General features: G+C 44.6%; 1 protein-coding gene across 2 annotated transcripts in view; it reads right to left on the bottom strand.

The window, feature by feature from the left end:
* Positions 1-16,093, bottom strand: part of SFMBT2 (Scm like with four mbt domains 2) — a 107,719-nt gene that overhangs the window by 26,797 nt on the left and 64,829 nt on the right. For both annotated transcript variants that reach the window (XM_066182674.1, XM_066182675.1), the window contains 5 exons: positions 14,285-14,386; positions 13,479-13,626; positions 8,660-8,742; positions 5,443-5,569; positions 1,154-1,267 (listed from right to left, as the gene is read on the bottom strand). In XM_066182674.1, coding sequence (XP_066038771.1) covers positions 1,154-1,267; positions 5,443-5,569; positions 8,660-8,742; positions 13,479-13,626; positions 14,285-14,386 — 574 coding nt within the window. The remainder of the gene's footprint in view (positions 1-1,153; positions 1,268-5,442; positions 5,570-8,659; positions 8,743-13,478; positions 13,627-14,284; positions 14,387-16,093) is intronic.

The following is a 16,093-nucleotide window of genomic DNA, read 5'->3' on the forward strand; positions in this document are numbered from 1 at the left end:
ACTTTGAACGCAATGAAATGGTACTTAATTACTATCACCATCTTTTCTTGGTATTTTTTAAGTAAGTCACTACATCATTAAAACCTACTTTAAGGATGTAATAATACATTTAATCTTTCCTCTGGAATGCTAATATTGTGTTTTATGGGATCAGCATAAAAGAAAAAAAATTAAAATGAAAACACAAATATTTTTCCATACAGAAACACATATGGATAAGATTACATTTTACAAGCATGATTACCTCCAGCATAATTTATCCCCAGCTATAAATTGTGATAAGGCTGCAAAATGTTGCCATAGCAGTATTCTCCTAAATTAGGCTCTGGCTGCCTGATTTTTAACTTAAGCGTATTTAACTCTTCGAAAGGGCTGAGACATTTTAAAATTCGCCCTCTGGATTTTAATTAATATAAACAGTGAGGCCAATTTTTCACCTTGTGGCTTGAGACTGGATATGCTGGAACAGGAGAACAACACCAAGCCACTGAGCTCTCATGAACTGCCTTCAAATGCAAATAGAAAGGAAAGAAATTTGTCTTAATATGCACTGGAGGCAGGACAAAACCCTGTGGGCTTAACTGTGCTGTGGGGGGACTTAAACTGAACATTAGGAAAATCTCTGAGCTGGCAAGGGCAGTGAAATTTGGGACAGATACCCTGGGAAAGGGCAGAAACTCCATCACAGAATGGCACCAATTATTTCTCCATTTAGATGGAGCAGACCCTGTTTTGGAAAACGGCATCTGGATGGCCTCTGTATGTCCATTCCACCTGATATTTTATTGGGGTTTTTCTTCCAATTTGAGGTCTTTATCCCTAATCCACTCAGCTGCCTGAGTGAACCTGGCTCAGCACAACAAAACCTGGTTTCCCTCTGACAACCCCACTGTTCCCAAACCATTGAACAGCCTTCCCCAGCACAGACAACTCCATTTTTGGAGGGGCTGATCACAGAGACAAAATCAAACTGCATAATTCCAGTCTGGTCACTAATCAGATTTATTAACATCTATTGCAGTACACTTCCAGCCTGGTTACTGGTCTGCTGGGTTGGTTGACAGTGTAAAAAATGGGATTACAGACCTCAGGAAAAATTCCTGATATATCCACTGATGCAACATCTGCACTGCCCAGGTCTCCATGTACTTACAAACAGCTTTGTGTGGTGGGGTGAGGTTATAAGCGTTTGCTTCACACCAGCCAACAGGGAAAATGTCCATAGACTCCACATCAACAATGTACTCTGGAGAGGGCATCTGAGAACCTGTAAACAGAAATTTAAAATGGGATTTAAGCATGGGAACACCAAGCTCAGAGCCATCCAAGCATCCATCAAGAGCCCGGGGAAGCAAATGATGGAACATGTAAAAATAAATCTGCTTCCCTGCACCAGAATCAGGCACCGTTTCATCTTCAGTCCTGCACAGGATGGGGCTGCTGCATTTACAGTGCAATGTGGTTCAGAGGAAAACCCCATTAAGAGCACTTTGAGGGTGTGCAATGAAGCAGCCAAAAGACAGGGAGGTTAAACATTCCCTCAGCAAGATGGCCTGGCTGACCTCTGGGTATTTTGTAAAGTTGCATAAGTGAGTTAGAAGGAGTAGTTGAATGCTTGTTCTTAGTGGCAGGAGAGTGTTATCTAGGCTTTTCCAGGTTGGTAGCTAATGTGAGAGAGAGGCTTTTATGTCCCAGTTCTTCCCTGAAGGTTTTTTGTGCAGTTCTGCCCTTAAGTCCCATTTTTTAAGGTGAGAGGTGGCCACTGCTCTGACCAGAAGTGCCACGAATTCTCCTAGGGCTTCTCACATGGAACAAGAGCTGACCACACAACAGGAGAGAAGCAGTATAAAAATCCCAAGGGGGACACATGCATCAAGGTCTCTGGCACGATGCTGGCTCCAAAACTTTACCTGAAGTCTCTATTTAAAGCAATTATCTTCCAATTTGGTCATTACATCTCCTTTAGGAGGCAATCTCCTGTCTTCATTTATGTGGGTCCCACTCACAGAACCAAATAATTATTTAGGTTGGAAAAGACTTCCAAGATCATCAAGGCCAACCATTAACCCATCACTGCCAAGCCCACCACTAACCTATGTCTCTCAGCTTCACATCTACATGACTTTTGAACACTTCCAGGGATGGTTATTCCACCACTTCCCCAGGAAGCCCATTCCACTGCTTGACCACTCCTTCAGTTTTGGAAAATTTTCCTACTTTTTTTCCCTAATTTACCTGATTTCCACTCAAAATCTAATGAAGATATCCCTGATGGCTTTGAGTTCTTTCAAAAATAAGGCTGTGTCCTGAGTCAAGGCACCATTTAACTACTCCAATTCAAGTTCTACTGCACTGGCACAGCTGGGCCAGCCACTCCACCTCCTCCCTCTGCCAATTCCACCCCAGGACAGACAGCTCCAGCACCAGCATGGGGTGATCTCCTAATAAAAGGGACCAAAGGATCAGCAGCTTCCACTGCATCACCCTCGCCTTGGCATCTGTTAAAATATCTCTGCCTCCTGCTTAAGGCAGCAAGTGTTTGACTTTGCACAGCTAGATGACTACAGGGAGCTTCCCACTAATGTATGTTCATCAAGGGCTTGTGGTGTAATTGAAACAGTAATTGAACTCTGTGATGGGAACACCAGCGAGGCCGAGGTGCAGCGTTTGGATCAGTAATAAACCTGCTGCTCTGAGAGTATGTGGCTGCATGAAAAACCTGAAGGAGGCTGGGGAACAGGTGCTGGTGATCACACTGCTGGAGGAAATAATGAAAATAATGCATTCATGACGTCTGTGTAGATTCATGGACGTCTTCACGGTGTTTTTCTGAGCCCTTCGTCATGTTCATGCACTATCCATTGAAAATACAGTGTCTCTTTCACTGGGATATGGGATGAAGGCATAGGGGAAGGACACAGCTTGCTGAATACAAGATTTCCGAAGCTGAAATTCCCTGAAAAACCATTTCCCTCCATGAGATAATACCACGTGGTCACTGCTCAGCTGGAACCTGATGAAAGCTCTAGTGGGGAGCTCCATTTTCACCTGACACCACAAATCCAGGCAAGGAGCCCACATAACAACAGTGAGTCAGCTGCCAAGATACACACATGGTGAGCAAACCATGGATCAAGCCCTAAACAGAGCTGGAAATCAACACTGAAATGTCATCAGGTCTGGGAAAACCAATTACTTCATCACTGTAATGGTGTCATTCTGACAAAACAGATTCAATTATCTCAGAGGTTCTTTCCAATCTTAATTATGCTACAATCCTAAATTATTAAAAAGTAACCAGATCAAATGTGCTTTCCTGCATACAAGCAGCAATAAGTGTGACATGAAGGGTCTTTTCCAACCAAAATGGTTCTGTGAACATTCTGGTTCTGAAGTTTACAGCTGCAGCCACCCTGAGGAGCAACGAAGTAGCACAATGCCCCTTCTCCTTGTGTTTCTCTTGTAAGACATTCACAGCTGCTCTGTCCTCCCTAGCACTGCCTCTGCCCGCTGGCAACTGATAACCCTGCTTTCCACTTCCAGCATCTTACTGCTTCCTTTGGCCTCACTCACAGGAGTGGAAAACAGCTTTTTTGAGACTCATTAGTTTCATCTGTTGCGTTTTATGCCGCTCTCTTCTCAGAGCAAGAAATGCCCATGGGAATTGGAAGGTTAAAGGGAAAACAGGGAGACTGGAAACTGGGTGAGGAAAATGTCTGTGTCCTGCTATGAATCTTACAGGACGGGTAGAACAGAGCAGCAACTCTAGAAAACTGTAAAAGGAGAAATTACAGGAAACCTCCCTGGAGAAGTGATTAACCAAAGGGTTTTCCTCCAATTCCTGGGCTGTGCAGGGAGCGTGCATTATTACTTGTATAAATTCACACCAGAAAGCTTCAAGCTCTAAAATCTAAAATGAACCAGTAAAAATTAACAATGCAGATGATGAGTAATAAAGTAGCGGAGAGCGCAGAGCATCCCATCAGTCCTGAGCTTCTCCTCCACCACGGGGGAACCGCACTGCTGCTCATTAAACTCGCCCTCGAGTTTAGGGTTCTGCTACTGCACAAAGTGTGATTTATCACACAATGTTCCCTCATGTCTAACTCGGCCCTGCTTAACTCCTGTGCTCCTGGCTTATGGCTGCAGCCTGGGCTGTCAAACTGGGAAACTGGGAGGGCAGCAATGAAAGCTTCAGAGGCCACTGTGATAAACAGTGGGACCTGAGGTTTTCAGTGAGGGGCTCCCGTGGTTGTTGGGGAGCTTTGCTGTTTCCAAAATATAAATGATCAGTTAAAAACAGTTATATTAATGGAGTTAAAAAAAAAAAAAGGCCACACTTCAAGCCACATTTATTTTACAACTCTACAAGCAGGAGTTTTTTGGTTGTGTTTTTCTTTAATGCCCGCTTTTAGCGTAACACTGTGCATACTGTAGTGATGTATTCCTACAGCAGTGAAGATTTCTTTCTATTTTTGCAGTCTTTTGCATCTTTTCTGTTTACATCAGATCATTCAATTCCTGGTATTGAGATATAAACCAAGCTTAAAGCATCTATATATCAGAACTCAAAGAAAGAAGGTGCACACAGGGTTTTTTTATGGTGAGCTGTAAAAAACCATCCTTTAAGAAATTAAAAGAGTAAAAGGCAAAGAAAAAGAGATGATGGAAGGAAGAAAGGTGGGAGTGTGTAGCCCTCTTCCTGCATCTATCCACTTCTTGGGCATATACAAGTAAAGGCACCTGGTCATTTAAGAAAAGAAGTTGCCAAAATGGGTCAGAATCCTTGATCAGAGATGGGTGTAAATTCAACAACAGCCTTAATGAGAATGGAATTTCAAACAACTGCTGATCCCAGCAATTAAAAAAAATATTAGCCCTGTGTCCAGATCGGGCTGCAGATGAGCTGTTGCTACCTTGAGTTAGAAGGTAAACAGTATCTTAAGAGTTAAAAACCAAAACCTGCTATTGCACACACCTCTACCAAAAGCAAACACTGGGGAGGAACTGTAACACTTTGGGTTACCTGGCAATGTTTTTACCAACTTTAAGGGCTTTGATTAGAAACCTCTCCTCCTGTGCAAACTGTCAGGCTGGGAACTGCTGTAGAAGTCTCAGCTGCACAAGCGAGGCAAACGTCTGTTCCCAAGATGAAGGTGTACAATGAAGGCAGGGAGGAGGTTGTTATCATGGTGATAAAGACCATGTGGATGGGAGGGTGGAGGAACTTGCAGCTCCCTCAGAGAAAGAGCAGGTAAATGTGATTTCTCATGACACAGAGCTGGTCAATGTGTGTAAAATTGAAAAGCTGGGGAGAGTAATTTTGTGCAGAGGATGAAGGACAAAATTAAGAGAGTGAGTGAGTGAGTGAGTGAGTGAGTGAGTGAGTGAGTGAGTGAGTGAGTGAAGCAGACAAACACAAGCAGCTTTTAGAGCACATACCTTCCAGGTGCAGCCACATCAGCCGTCCTTTCACCGAGGTGATGGAGGCGACACAAATCTCTGCAGGGTTCCTGGGGTTCACTGCCTCCAGCTTCATGTTCTTGGTGAAGCCACGGCTGAAGGATGTCTGAAAGAGTCAAGAGACAATGCTGAAAACACGGCACTGCAGCACTGCACAGCCTCAACCAGACTGTCTGTGGGGAAGCATGAGTTTAGCATGGTTTGCTTTCCACTGGAAGGGCAGGATACCCTGAAGAATGCAAAGGCATCCAGAGGCAAATCAGAGCTGTCCTGGTGCAGCCCATGGTGAGGCAGCTGTGCTCCTGCAGTACACGGGGGTCTGCAGGGGAGCAGAGACCCACCTGCAGCCCCTGGAGGACCCCTGTCAGAGGACAGGGACACCCAAAGGAGGCAGTGACCCTGGAGACAGGAGCCCATGCTGGAGCAGGTTTGCACCAACACCCATATGAAAAATCAGGGACGGAATGCATGTCATGTTCTGCTCCCATCCCTGACTCCCTGGAGACTGGGAGGCAGTTGCTCCACATCAGCCCCAAGTATGTTTGAATGTTTGCCAGTGATGCATTTTTTGTTAATGTGATACTACCCAGAGGGTTCCCAGAATGCCTGTGCTTAAGCATCTCTCACCTTGCTAGGAGAAATCTTATAGAGCAAAAAATCATCTTGCCTGAGACCAGAGAAACCTCTTCATACATTCAGTCACCCAAGCTGACAGAAGCTGAAAATATTTGAGTAAACTTTTCAAGTATGATTTTCTTCATGGAGTTTTCATGGATGGACCCCTGAGCAACCCAATCTAGCGGGTGGCAGCAGTGCCCATGGGATAGAGGGATTGGAACTAGACAGTCTTTAGTGTCCCTTCCTATGCAAACCATCCTGTGATTCTATTTTAAGCTCAATGAACAAGGCTGGAGTGTAGACGGATCCAGTTGTGTTCATTGCCACTGTTCCTTCCAATGTCCCCTCCTGTTACTTATTCTCAGTCCCTTCCCAGTATCTCCCCCACCACTAGCCCTGAAAACACACCAATGCAACACCTGTGTCCATACCAGGGCTTCCTTTCCCTGGATTTCCCTCCCCTCTGTTCCACCTGCTCTTCATCTCTCTGCACACAGTAGCACAGAAAAGGTTCCCCTCTCAGATGAGGTTTTTTGCTAATAATAATTGGGATGGGTAATAATTGTCACTGACTCAAAATGACACCAAACTCTCATCCTATGTGAGAAACTGGCAGCCAAGCTCAAATTCAACCCTTCTCCTATTTGTGCAACACCAATGACCATGGGCATTTCACCTTGAACAACCATTGAGAGCTCTTTGAGAGACTAAAAACTCATGGCTTTGGTCTCTTTTCCGTCCAAGAACATGCTGCAACTCTCAAACACAGCTCGGACTGCCTCAAGCCTTGCTCAGCACACAGATCAGTTTCACCCTGCAAAAGCTGCTAATGGCCAGGGCTGCAGGAATGCAGGCTGAGTTTGTTTAAAAGCCTTTTATGTTGCCTAACAAGGAAACGCCATTTATCATCACCCCCGGCTCCTTTCATTGCAGTTCGGTGCTGGAGGCTCATTTATACAAAATCAATGGCAAAACAGTTAGGTGGAGTTTATTTTACTAAGCATTTGGGCACGTCAATCCATTTCATAACTGCCTCTCCTTGTTAAAAATCCCTCCCGGGGAAACAGCCACAGCACCTCCACTGCCAGCATCAGTCTGGCTGCACGAGGTGGGAGATGCAAAAAGCTTCCATCAAAGAGCCCCTCACAGCCACAAATCAAGCCAGGAGGCTGCACAAGGGACAACAGAGCAGTTCCCTCTGAAAAAGAATTGTGTTATTAAAAGTGAAAGAGTAAGAGACACATGTTCGTCTGGTCAATGTTTCCTTAAAAAAGGAGGATAAAAAAATGCTCAGACCTGACTTAATCTTAGAGGATATTATACAGAGACTTTTCTCAAGGCTGCCAGTGCTGAGGGAAGAGATCCACTACTTGGCAAAATGAAAAGAGATGTAAAAGAAAACGTGGGGATGTTTGCAGAAGAGAAATGCAAAAATAGCCCCACTGTACTGCTGGGATGCAGCACTGTCCAGCTTCCCCCAGGACTGCTGGAAATCTCTGCTTTAAGTCCCTTCAGGAAGAGGCTCTTTATGGGGCAAAGAAATCCTTACTCTGGCTTGACTCCCAAGCCAGACTCTGCTCGTGGCACAGGTCCTCTGAGCTCATCAACAAAAAATTCACCAATTCACTATCAAAGCTTCCAAGCCAGGCTGCCCCTGGGCCATCACGGATGAGGAGGGCCATGGAAAACCACAGCAGGTGCCTGTCTCCATTCTGCTTTCCATGAACACCCCATTCCTCAGACCCGTGACTTCTGAGCCCAGTGAAAAGCTGCACAACTCCTACAGAAACCTGTCTGTCCATCATTCACACCACCACTTTATTTTGCAAAGCCTTCTGTAAACCACATTTTAGGTGCACCACTAACATTTAGGTACCACCATCGGGAGTATTTTCAGTTATTGTTGGGATCTCAACCCCCATCAGTTGATGGGCACATGAAGGAGAGCACCAGGTTACTGGAAAAGGCAGAAGGCTCCATCTGCCTTTCCCCAAATCATGAATACCTGTCACATCAAGCCACACAGAACTGTCATTGCCATAAAACAGCCTGCAAAAGATAATTTCAGAAGCTGTAAATCTTAATGGCACCCATCACTCTCACGTCACCGTTGCTGCACCAAGGAAAGACATGAACTGTCCCAAGGACCAGAGTATCCATAAGGGTTAGGCATCTTCTCACATACTTTCAACATTTAGAATTTTAATACATGTGGTTTGGTTAAATGCATCCCCCCTGGGATACAGAGGAAACACCTAAAATGTAAAAAGGGGCAAATGATACTATGCAATTTCTTTACCTAAATTATTTTTAGTAGCACTTGAAATAATTGCAATAACCAGTTGAGATCCTTTTTGTGCTGTACGAAACCAGAGAGTGGATGAAGAGCAGGATAATTACTGAAAAAGACAAGACTAAAATAAGCTTTTTTTCTCTTTTAGGGATGGAGGTCTGGAACACTCTCCCAGTTTCCTCCCTAAGGCAGCCTCATGGTGCTCTGGGGGAACCTCTCAAAGCCTTGCAGCACCTTTTCCATGCAAGCTGTTTTGTTTCACATGGATGGACAGGAAGAACTTACATTTCTAAAGCACAGGTGAGGTGCTGCCTCAGCTCCACACTGCTTCTGGTAATCTGCCCAGTCAAAGTCCTGGCCAGAGTAACCTGCAGGAGAACAAAACAAAAAGAGCCATCAGCCACCACTCTCCACCACAGACAGAGGACAAAAATGGCCCCAAGAAGATGAAGATCTGTGTTTCAGCATCTCATCCTGCCTCAGTGACCTGTGCAGGCTCAGCAGGGCCCCTGCTTACACACCATGAGAGCCAATGGCTTCTGCAGCCTCCCCGCACACACCTCCTGCATTTCACTTCCAAGTCTCCATTAAGAAGTAGTCAGACATAACTATTTTCCCTTTTCTGCAAGCACCTCCCAACTTTTAACAAACCCATAACTAATGAGAAGTGCCACGGTCCCAGATTTCCACATGGGGCTAGTTATGGACTTCTTTCTCCTCCTTTTTTTTTTTTTTTTTAGCTGCCTAAAGGATGGGATTATGGAGCTGGACATGGGTTATTTGCTGGCCCCTCAGGAGTGGACAGAGAGAGGATCAGCACCATCAGAAGCTGATCCATCCTCTCTTTCAAAGCAGGAGATAAATTCTCCCCTCTTCACTGATGTACCCTCCCTGACTGATTCCCCAGCAGCTCAGGGTGTGGAGCTGAATCCCATCCCAGTAAGAATGTTACAGAAATCTGCAGCAGAGCAGGAAAATGGATGCAGATCTCCCAGCCTCAGCAAGCAGATCATCCCCTCAGCCTCTGCTTCTAGGTAAAATAAAGGGAATCCTTTATACGAGCATCTCTCAAAGACTCCTATCACAGAAAGACAAATTAGACCTCTGCTCATCCACTACTCTTACTTGGCAATTTAGGTAGTAAATTCTTGGGACATAAATGTTTTTTATTTTTCTTTAATTTGCTTTGGGGGCTTTTTTTTTCTTTTTTTTTTTTTTTTGCCTGCCTCTTAGTCCCTATTTTTGCAGTACTTGAAACCAGTGAGTGCTAATCCTGTCCAGGGGCTTGTGGATACTCTAATGACATTACTGCAGAACTGCTCTTACTGGGAAGTTTCAGGAGTCACCCAAAGGCCAAATTCTCCCCTCAATCTCCCTTCCTGGCATCTCAGCCTGGCCTCATTTCAAAGAACATCCCTGAATGCCTTTTGCATTGACAGTCAAAAAGGGACACTCAAGATCAAATGCGAATGAATCATTTATGACAATGAAAATTGTGACTTTTTTTTTATAGGCAAGGACTGGAATACTGAGTAATCCCCTATCAGTCTGCCAGATCCCCAAAAAAAAAAGGTAAAATTTTTGAAAACAGTGTGCCAAGCATCCTGCTAAGATCCAAGCATCTTGGATAAGATGATTTCTAATCCTAATAACTGCATTCATGACAAACAAATTACTGAGATAAAGCCTTGAGCTAAGATGCCTGTCTCTGTGGGGCATTAAACTGCACAATAATTAAAAAACTAAACATGCACAGGGAAGGAAAAAAAAGGGCAGTGACTTATAAAGAATGTTCTTTTTTCATACAAAAAATATCCTTTCGCTGTTTTTTAACGATTTCTGCAACAGTATTTTCCTCACACTTCTTCTCCATCTCTTTTTTTATCTCCAATCTAAACCCCTCATGGATAGGTTTTGCATCTCGATTTTAAGCCACACAGATCTTGTCAGAGTGGATAGAAATGGCACAACAGAGGGTTTTAGCGAGGTACAAAAACTTGACTGTGTTGTCACCACACAACCACCTGCACCACTGGAATCACTGGGAGCCCTTTTCCTTTAGGCTTCAGCAGGAATGGAACACGGGAGGGGCAGCTGGAGAGTTAAAAATAACTCACTGCAGCACCACAAGGAGGATTCCAAGAGGGGAACACTCAGGAATTGACTTCAAATAAGCCCTGACTGGTCTGTGGCCTTTTAGGGTGAGGCTGCACCTCCAGGGCTGTGCCCAGTTCTGGGCCTTCATGGCCAGAGACACTGAGGGGCTGGAGGGTGTCCAGAGAAGGGAACAGAGCTGGGAAAGGGTCTGGAGCCCCAGGAGAGGCTAAGGGAGCTGGAAAAGGGGCTCAGACTGGAGAAAAGGAGGCTCAGGGGGGACCTTGTGGCTCTGCACAACTTCCCTGACAGGAGGGGACAGCTGGGGTAGGTCAGGCTCTGCTCCCAGGGAACAGGGACAGGAGGGAAGGCAATGGCACTAAGCTGCACTAGAGGTGGGTCAGGTTGGATATTAGGAAGAATTTCTTCACTGAAAGGCTTGTCAGGCTTTGGAATGGGCTGCCCAAGAAGTGGTGGAGTCCCCACTCCTGGAAGTGGCCAAGAAACAACTGGAAACTCAGTGCTGGTTGACAAGGTGGGGATCAAAGGTTGGACTTGATGATCCAGCTTGACTGAAGTCTTTTCCAACCTCATTGATTTTCTGATTCCGTGATCCTGCTCTCAGCTGCCTCCATCAGCACAGGGCACTCACACCCTGTCATCCTGGAAGGCTCAGCCCAAGTGACAGCACTGAGGGCTGTGTTTGCACAACTCAGCTGCTGCTCCTCAAACATGCAACACCTTCACCGTGTTTGCCATCTCAGCTCTGGGCATGGAAGAGCCCAGCAGCCTAATCAGAAGCAAATATAACAATACAAACGTACTGGAGGTTTTGGAAGTGGTTTTTCCTCAATAAGCTTTACAACCAAGAGCATTATCAAAATGTTTTTTTTCCCACTTAATAGCTCATAAAACAACGATTGTTACTCTAAAGGGAAGTGGTCTATAAATCCTGCTCTAATAAATATAAACAGAGCTTGTACAATGTTTATACAGCAGCAGCTAATGGGTATTCATTTTTGGCACTGTACAGGAAAACACTGCTCTCTATTTCGAGTAGCAAATATTTGCACCTCCTGTTCATGACCCATTTACTCTTTGTTTGTATTCAATAAAGCCCTGATAGGCAAAAAGGCAAGGGAACGGATATGAGGCATATAAAGGACTCCAAACTCCAATACCCCAACATGGTACATTGTTCTGACAAAAAAAAATATCTGTTGACCTTGAGATCAGAAAACCTCCTTGTCACCCCTAAATTAACCAGGGGTTTGGAAGCTTTTCACTTCCTTTTTCTGGTGGTTTATGGGTTTTTATTGTGTTTAGTTTGTGTTTGTTTTCAAAAAAACTCATTCTAGTATCTGATTACATTTTAGTGACTCAAAGAACGTGTCTGCCCATAGAAAAGGTTTCACGGTGCTAAAATTCAGTTTGGACATGCAGCCCTCATACACAGTATAAAAAATACAGCAACACATAGAATGCATCTATCTGCCACTGGCTTTATGCCTTTTTAATAGCTTTCCCCCAGGATTTCTGATCTCACAGCAGAAAGCAAATCTGATTTTCACCAGGGGAACAAGCAGAGACTTTCTGCACTTTCTCAGGTGCCCAGGTGGATCCCAATAACACGCGATCATAGAACCAGAGAATCACAGAATGGTTTAGGTTGGAAGGGGCCTAGAAGGTGACTCAGGGCAGGGACATCTCCCACTAGACCTGGACAAGCTGAAAAATATTCACATGACAGATGCTTCAGATATGTCTTAAAATGCTGGCATCTAAAAGAGATTTCACACACACTTGACCCATAAAACACCATCTCAGACAGCCTTTGTAAGAGCATGGATTGGACATTTTTAAGCCTAAGGTCTCCTTCAGTTAATTATTCTGCCTGGGACAAGCTGCATGCAAATCTGGGAGGGGAAAAAAACCCCAAATATTCCATTTACTTTCATTTTTAGCAACTTTTCTGGCCAGTGTCAGTGAGTGCTTACACAAGCATTATCATTACACATGGGTTTCAGCAGGAGAGAGCTAAAGCCCCAGACAGCAGATTTATTTCAGCAGAAGCAGCAGAGCAATCATGGATGCACCACATGCAGCTGCACGTACAGGGCTCCAGGACTTTGGTGGGAACTTTAGATTACATGTGCTAAAGAAGCACTCTGGATATACATAAGAGGATTCTGAATCTGGTAGGGAATAATAAGCCTTCCCTTCCCTGGGTTTGGCAGCATCATGCTTTTTCCAACATGAAGACAGAAGTTCATCCACAAAACTTAGCTTGATTTTTTTCTTTTTTTGAGGCACTTCTTTCTCCCAGGCAACACTGATTTTTGGCAACAGATCAACAACCCAGCCAGCTTCAAAAACCTGAAATTCCAGGGAACCAACACGTTTTGCAAGCAAAGAAATATAGCTAGGGCACCACAGGTGGTTGTCTCAAGTTGGGAGTAATTAACTGCACTGCTACAAAGTCGAGGAACTGCAGGGCTGGAGGCTGTTTCTCCTGGCTCTGACCTGAACACTGCTTGCAGTGTGCCCTGGGATTTGTTGAGACAGCCAAGGAAATCCCTCCACACACCTGGGCAGGCAGCTGTTTTTAGCTCAGACATTCAGATTTAGGAGGTCTGCTTGGCCTCAGTGTTGTAGCAAGGTAGATGAAACACGGTTTGCCACTAGAGTGACTGGACTTTTAATGCTCCTTCTGCTCTCTACACACACAAAGAACTGCTAGGATTCATTCCATAGGGATTCAAGAGGATTTCACAAGCCTGGACCAGACTTCAAAGCACCGGGACATCAATCCACCAGCAACACACATTTGTTGAGATAATCACGGGCTGGTAGGAGCCAGAATAGCCCCAGACACTCCAGAGAACTACTCTCGCTTGAGATACCTTCAGCTGATGCTCTGCAAGTAACCACCACCACAATTTTAAAGTCAATAATAACAAGCAAATGTCCTTCAGAGTAAAACCAAAAATCACTGAGAAGGGATACAAACCCTTGGGAGGTGTGAGATTGACTCCGTTTTTAAGGCACCACTGTATTGGCAAGATCCCCAAGGAATCTGCATGGCAAAGCATCGAGATTTTGCTGGCTTCAGGTCTCAAGTCATCAATGGTCACTTGTAAATAATGATTGTTAAAAACCTAAGGGGTGAAAAAGAAGAGACCAAAATATGGAGTTAGATTTGCTGCAATGTTGGGTAATGTGGAAAGCTGAAACAGCCAAACCTGGAGATCAAACTACAGAAAATAATTTCCTCTCACCTAAACCTTTTCATCAAAGTATTTCTGCCCAAGAGGTCAAAGCCTGAGTTCTAGAGACGGGTGAAATGAAGCAATGGAAAGTGCTGAGGTTCAGGGTCTCACAGCTGAGCAACAACTGGAGATGATTCTGAAGACCCCAGAGCTTTCCTCTCTCTTGCATCTGAGTGTGTGGATTAAATATCCAATTACCACCTCCATTCAGCTGTTTTATTTCCATAGGTTTCTCAGAGGTGCAGGGAAAATACACAACGGATGGAGAGGAGACAAAGACAAAAGAGATCCTTTTTTTTTGCATGCAAGTGGTAGATGAACGTGCTCGTCCCCATTGGTTTTAAGTGCATGGAATCAGCTGGTGACTTGTACGAAAGAAAGATTTAATGAGGAATATCCATGTATTTTAAACCCATTTTGTAACGTATTCTCCAGCCACTTAAGTAGCTCTCTTGTTTAGTTTTGTTTTGTTTTTTTCTAATTGTGGTGGAAATCAGGAAGGGTTTCCCAGTCATGCTCTTTCCATCCCTCCTTTCTGAGCACTCACCTTGGTCACTGATGCAGGACAGATATGAAATGGCTCCCTCATATTCACTGCCTCCAGCTTCATCCCCACAGTGAAGTAGTGGTTTCTCAAATCAGCATGGTCCTGTGGGAAGAGGAACACATGGTGACACCAGGAATGGGCCAATACATCTGAAAACCTATTTGAAAGGCGTCCACACGTGTTTTGTCAACTCAGCTGCTCCTATGTTCTTTCCATGTCAACCCAACCACAGAAAGAGAGGGGACAACCTCAGCCCTAGAGGACACATCTACAGCACCAAGCCCATCATACCTAAAGCACAGGGTATGTCCATCGCAGCAGCAGAATCCAACCACAACTTGGTCCACAAGGACACTGTGCTCAACAAAACGAGGACCTGGCTGAGAAACTGCTGCTTGAAAATCTCCTGTGGGCAGACCTCTCCACCTGTGACAGCCATCACCCTCAGGGAGCAACTGAGAGTCCAGAGGTTCCAAGAGTCAAACTGAAACCCCCCCAGGGTAATGCACAAGATGCTCAGCATGGCCCTGATTTTACCCTGATGGATGTCCAGCACCTGCAGGGCACCAAAACAAGAACCTGGGCTGATCTCTAAGATGGCAAGATGGAAAGGTGTTTTTTTCCAGACAGGAGACTGGAAATGGATTAAGGCTTGGACAGTGAACTCAGACCCAAAATGTGAGCAACCAGAGAACATGATTGTGATAAGATATTGTAGGATTAATTCATGTTTTCTTTTTATGATACTTTATAAACCTATATAGAGTTAGTTTGTGTGTTATTGTATAATGTTTTAAGCCTAAGGAATGCAGGGTTCCGGGAAGACATTCCTCGGCGAAAAGCAGAGAATCACCCATCACTGAAAGAAAGGAAGGCACCACCCATGGGTGATGGAGTTGAGCACTCCCATCATTGGCCATCGGCCAAGCGCTCAGCACCCCATCATCCCAATGGATCCATCATCCCAATCTCATCAAGGACATACATCTCAATACCCGGTCCCAGTAAACCCAGACATAAGTTTATGTCTCCCTGGAAAAACTATTCACCGAATTCACATCCAAAAAGGAAACCATATGAATATGAATCGAGGACCATATTACACAAAGAACCGATGAAGTAATCAGTTGCACAAGCCCAGGAACTGTATAAAAATGTGGCCCTGCACACTCCGAATTTGTGAACCAGAGGGGGATTCTGTGCCATAGAACAGGGGCAGGATCTTCAGTTCACCCAGTGCTGATTCCTGGGATCAGAACTCAGCTTTGGTTGTGGTTTTATGGGGTTTTTTTTATTTCTCAAATTCTTAATATTTTTTTGTTTTTATTAATAATTTTGTTATTAATATTTTTAATTCACAGATTTGGCTTATCACTTGTAACAATGATGACAGGAAAACAGGCAGCTGTGTTCAACTACATGGCCAACTTAACTTCTGCCTGGGATAAAACCTGGCTGCACCCACAGGCTACATGTAGAGGGTTCCCCACAGCAGCTATGGGGATGCAGGAGGCAGTCCTGAAATTCAGAAGCAACCCAGATTCAACTCCCCGGTTTTCCACAGTTCAGTGTTTAACACCTAATTACTCCATCCCTTGTGACCCCTATCTAACAGTCACACCAGCTGCCACCCTAATTCCAGGCTAATGACTGTATTTTGTGTTCATTCAATAAAGATGCCCCACAGTATTTCTAAACCACTAGTGCATTAGCCAATACAAGCATAAAGAGAGATGATGTTATATTTAGCAGACACTCACAGGCTACTCCAAAACACATGCAGAAACCCTGCTATCTAATAAGTGGTTA

Source organism: Chamaea fasciata, unplaced genomic scaffold, assembly GCF_029207755.1.
Source record: "Chamaea fasciata isolate MVZ Bird 193981 ecotype frontalis unplaced genomic scaffold, bChaFas1.0.hap1 SCAF_5, whole genome shotgun sequence".
In the NCBI taxonomy this organism is placed as follows: Eukaryota; Metazoa; Chordata; class Aves; order Passeriformes; family Sylviidae; genus Chamaea; species Chamaea fasciata.